Below are 4,690 nucleotides of genomic sequence, written 5' to 3' on the forward strand. Positions count from 1 at the left end.
AGCGGTCCCCCGCCCTCCCCCACCCCCCCAGCCGCACGGCGGACGCGGCGCCTGCTGCGGGAAGCCCGGGGAGGACTTACCACTTGCAGGAGGGCCAGGTACCCTGCCCCGACGTTGTCGAAGTTGACCTTCACCTTGGTCCAGTGCAGTTCGCCAGTCACGTTGAAAGACTCGCAGTCGCTCTTGTTGTTCACGACGGTGTAGTTCAAAGGCACGTCTCCCTCAGTCTGGTTGATGCAGCGCCCAAACTTCCCCGCGAAGAGGTTCACGCCCATGATGCTGAAGATGAGCCAGAAGATGAGGCAGACGAGCAGGACGTTCATGATGGAGGGGATGGCGCCCACCAGGGCATTGACCACCACCTCGAGGGGACAGAGAAGAGGCCCAGCTCCTGGGGGTGCCCGGAACACATGCCCTCTTCAAGACCCGCCCCGCCCCTTCCCCCAGCTCCTTGCCGACAGGTCGCTGTGGGGGTGGGGGTGTGGAACACCTCCTGTCCCCGAGGAAGGGCCACCGCTGGCTGGAACGGCCCCGATGGGGAGTGAAAGGAGAGATGATGGAGAGCGGGGCCAGGGAGAGAACACACACACACGCGCGCGCACACACACACGCGCGCGTGCGCACACCCTCTTTTCTGTTTTTGCACGCTGCGGTCTGCTGCAGCTCCAGAACATCTATGTGCCTTTCCCTTCTGGGTCCCGCCCTGAATCCATGACCTTCACACTTAACTTCCAACAGGGTCTCGAGCTGAGCGGCGGCCATCTGATGGGAAAGGGCCTCCGAGACCTCTCTGAGCTACGTTTCCGGCTTATTTTGGGGCTGCCGCTCGGAGGAAGGCCGGCGTTGGCCCGAAAGCACGCCCAGGGGGCCGCGAGAGCGGGCAGCTCTCCAGGGGTCGCGGCGAGAGGGGCTGGGGGCAGGCGAGGCCGCCGCGGGGGCCTNCAGAGCACTCGGTCCCCGCCACGGAGGGGCCGGCGGCCAGCAAGGTGCGCGCCACGCAGGCGGGAGGCGAGGCCGGTGGGGGCCGGGCGCACACGTGCAGATGAGGGGGCGCCGGGCTCCCAGGGGGCGCGGTCTTTAGGGCCCCCGGCCCCCCGGTGTGCGGTGGCTGGCGGCCACGACAGGCCTTCCCGGCAACTCGGAAACAAATGCCCTTGCTCCCCGGAGGCGGCTGACTGAGGCAGGGGGCGTCGCTTGCGAAGGGCTTCCCACCGGGAACAGGCGACTAGCTTCTCCCCGGGGTGGGGGTGGGGGGCAGACAAAGGCCCTTGCAGGGACGAGCACTGGGTGCTACCTGCCAGCGACTAGATTCTACTCTGAAACCAGCATGGCCTCAGGTCACCGAGCTGCAACTGAGAAAAACTAAAACGCGAAGCCAACAGAAGGCGGGCTGCGGGGGACACGGACACAGACGCCACTGGGAAGCCGCCAGGCGCTGTGCGTGTTTCGTAGAAACCAACGCAAAACACGTGCGCACAAGTACACACGTGTGTTTCCTTGACATGTATTCCGGGCAAAGGTTTTTTTTCTTGGTGGGTTTTAAACTGGCCTCACACGCACATATTTGGTAAGATCTCGTGACTTGAAAAATGCTTAGGGGGGGCGCCCGGGGGGCTCAGGTGGCCAAACGTCCGACTTCGGCTCAGGTCACGGTCTCAGGGTTCGTGGGTTCAAGCCCCGCGTCGGGGTCTGTGCTGACAGCTCAGGGCCTGGAGCCTGTTTCAGTCTCTCTGACCCTCCCCTGCTCACGCTCTGTCCCTCTCTCTCAAAAATAAATAAGCATTAAAAAAAGAAAAAAAGATGACTGCTTAGGGTTCTGCGCTCCGGAACCCGGGGTCCGTGTAAGGATTTCCGAGGCGGTGGCAGCTGAGAGCGGGTGCTGACAGTGTGGCTGCTCCCTCTGCCTCCGTGGCCTTCGCGGGCCGAGGGGGACAGCCTGTCTGCTGGGGGGCAGGCGGCACAGCCGGGCACCTCGAGTGGGAACACACTGGGGGCTCCCTGGCCGGTGCGGCGGCCTGCAGCCAGGGGCCCGCACCCGGGCCTCGCCTCTTTTCCTGTGCCCCTCGTAGGCCCCGCGGGGCTGGAGGTGGCCGGGAGGGTCTCACAGCTGCGCCCCCCACCCCCGTGCCTGGAGCTGCGATGCTCTCCTGGAGACTCTGCACCCTGCTCCTCCTGGGCGGGGCGGGGCCGGGCCTCGGGGTCNCTCTGCGAAGCCCAGGGTGTTGGCCACCAGGCTGATCAGCGAGACCTGCGGGTGGTAAGGGGGGCGTGAGCGCCAGGACACGACCCCGGCTACACCGTCCACAGCGGGCCTGGCGTCGGAGGGCCGCAGGCTGTCCCCGCGTCCGATCGTCTTCATTTCCGGTGCGCCCTTCGCCGGCCCCGCCCCGGGCTTGCTGGGCCCTGAGGTCTCAGGCCCTGGCTTGGGGCCTGCTGTGCGCGCCCCTGGCCCCAGGCCCCGGAACGCCTGCCCCCTGTTCTGCGACAGGAAACCGGGTTCGGAAGCCAGCGCTGTCCTGGACGGACAGGCACACGAAGCCTGGGCTTTGGTCCCCACGGGCTCGCCTTCAAGTCAAATTCCTTTTGGGGGGAAGGACTACCCTGGGCTGACTGTGAGCAGACAGACCAGCCTGGGGCCTTCCCCCAAAGCGACATCGGCCATCTTCAAAGGGGGTGGGCGCAAGGGGAGAGCCTGTGGCCCCGGGGCGGGCCGGTCTGCCCCCCGATTCCCGGGCCCTTGTCCTGTGCGCTCCCAGAGCCCGGGCACCCGCCCCCCCTGCCCTCCCATCGCAGCCGGCAGCTCCCTTCCTCGGGCTGCTCGGCCGCGGGCCTTGGCCTCCTCCCCCCCGCCTGTCTCTCCCGCCCTGCGTCCGCCCGGCGGGATTTCCCGTTGGCTCTGCCTTCAAACTACATCAGAAGTCCAGATATTTTTCACCACTGCCGCCGCCACCACGCCCGCCGGGCCACGGCCACCTCTCCCCCGGACGGCCGCCAGCGCCTCCTGACTCTCCTCTGCCTCCGCGTGTGCCCCGCGCCCCCTGTGCCCTTAGGAGCTCAGTCGCTTCACGTCCCTCTTCTGCCCAGAGCGCTGCAAAGCCCCTGGTTTCCGAGGCTGCAGCCCCCCCTGCCCCTTGCAGCCGGGCTTCTCCCCGCCTCCCTTCCCACCCGCTCTGGCCTCCTTGCGGCATCCTGACTATGCCAGGCACACTCGCACCCCAGGACCTTTGCGGGGCCTCTCCAACCTCTGCTTGGAGGGCTCTGCAGAGGTCTGCCGGGCTAACCCTCACTTCCGTCACATTTGCTCCAGGGTCGCCCCAGGGGCCCACGCGGGCCAGCCGGTTAGAAGTTGCGGCGTCCGCCGCCCGCCCGCCGGAGTCCTGGCCTCCGAATCCCCTTTCCTTCTCCGCTTCCCTGTTCTCGGTACACATCGCCTCCTGACGGAGCACAAAACTGGCTTACGTATTGTGTTTGTTTGCAGCCGCCTTCGTCCATGCAGGCGGAGGTTTTAGTCTATTTTGTTCCCCAAGATCCCCAGAACCTACAAGAGTAGCTACTCGGTAGTATTTATTGAAGAAAAAACCTAAGACTCGATCCTGGAAATATCCTTCTTTAGCCCCTGATGCCTGAAGGCCGCCTTTCCCATGAAGTGAGGGGGCAGGACCGGGGCGCCCCGCCAGCACCAGGAAAGCGGGATCCAGCATCCGCTCCCGGCCGCGTCCTCANCAGAAGCTGCAGGAGTAGCTGGGCGGGGGGCTCAGGGCGCAGCCGCCAGGGTCCGGGGCTGGCCCGCGGCACAGGCTCTGGGGGGAGGGGGCTCCGAGGTCCCCAGGCCGTAAGGGCAGCTAGACGCCCCCTCTGTGTCATCCTCGCTCTCACCCCTCACCCCGACATGAGCGCCTCTCGGCCACCGCGGGGGACGGAGAGCGGCCTGACCCGGAGGCCGGGGCCCTGGGTCTGGGTCTCCACGCTCTCCTGGCGCCGCCACCCACGCCTTGGCCCCCCATCACGCTGCGCCCCTCCCTCTGGCCTCTGAGCGGGGTGCGGGGTGTGGGGGCTGCACCCCAGGAGGGACACCCCCGGTGCGCGGAGCCTAAGGCCAAGCCCCTAAGGCCGTTGGGAAAGCTCTTCCCAGGCCGCAGACGCCGCCCTTCTGTGNCGCACCGCCCCCCCCCACCCCCGCCCGGACCCGGGGCTCCTGCCCGAGGCCACCCAGCCGTCCAGGGCGCCAACCCACAGCCCCTTCGCCGGTGCTCGTGCTTTCCGCCCTCCCGCAGGAGGCTGGGCCCCTCCGTCCTCCTCCTCCAGGGGCCCCTTCTGCCTGAGCCGGCGGCGGGGGCCCCGCCCCCCCAACCCTCCGCCAGCCCCGTCCCCTCTGTTCCCGCAGCGTCCGCGCACCTGCAGAGGCTCTGGGCTGGCGCAGGGGCCAGGGTACAGGCTGGTCTGCTCCCGACCTCCGGTCACCCTGAGCCCCTCACTCTCCCCCTTAGGGAGTCTCGTCTCGCCCAGAAGCCTACGTCTTCCCTGCCCTTCTGTCTCCCAACTGCGGTGCTGACGGCCACCCCACGCTCCTCTTCCTCGCGGGCTGGGAACCCCAGGGGCAGGGCCTGGGTCTGTCCTGTGCCCCCTTCCCTCTGCCCGCTCCTGGGCCCGGCCGGGGCGCCCACGTCAGCCCTCATTCTGCCCCGCCCGG

General features: G+C 67.7%; 1 protein-coding gene across 1 annotated transcript in view; it reads right to left on the reverse strand.

Annotated features, from left to right (window-relative positions):
• Window positions 1–4,690, reverse strand: part of SCN5A (sodium voltage-gated channel alpha subunit 5) — a 70,010-nt gene that overhangs the window by 12,108 nt on the left and 53,212 nt on the right. The window contains exons 20-22 of the mRNA XM_077774014.1: window positions 2,163–2,516; window positions 824–1,175; window positions 81–362 (exon numbers count right to left, since the gene is read on the reverse strand). Coding sequence (XP_077630140.1) covers window positions 81–362; window positions 824–1,175; window positions 2,163–2,516 — 988 coding nt within the window. The remainder of the gene's footprint in view (window positions 1–80; window positions 363–823; window positions 1,176–2,162; window positions 2,517–4,690) is intronic.

This window comes from Crocuta crocuta, unplaced genomic scaffold (assembly GCF_008692635.1).
Source record: "Crocuta crocuta isolate KB4526 unplaced genomic scaffold, BGI_CrCroc_1.0 scaffold541, whole genome shotgun sequence".
Taxonomy (NCBI): Eukaryota; Metazoa; Chordata; class Mammalia; order Carnivora; family Hyaenidae; genus Crocuta; species Crocuta crocuta.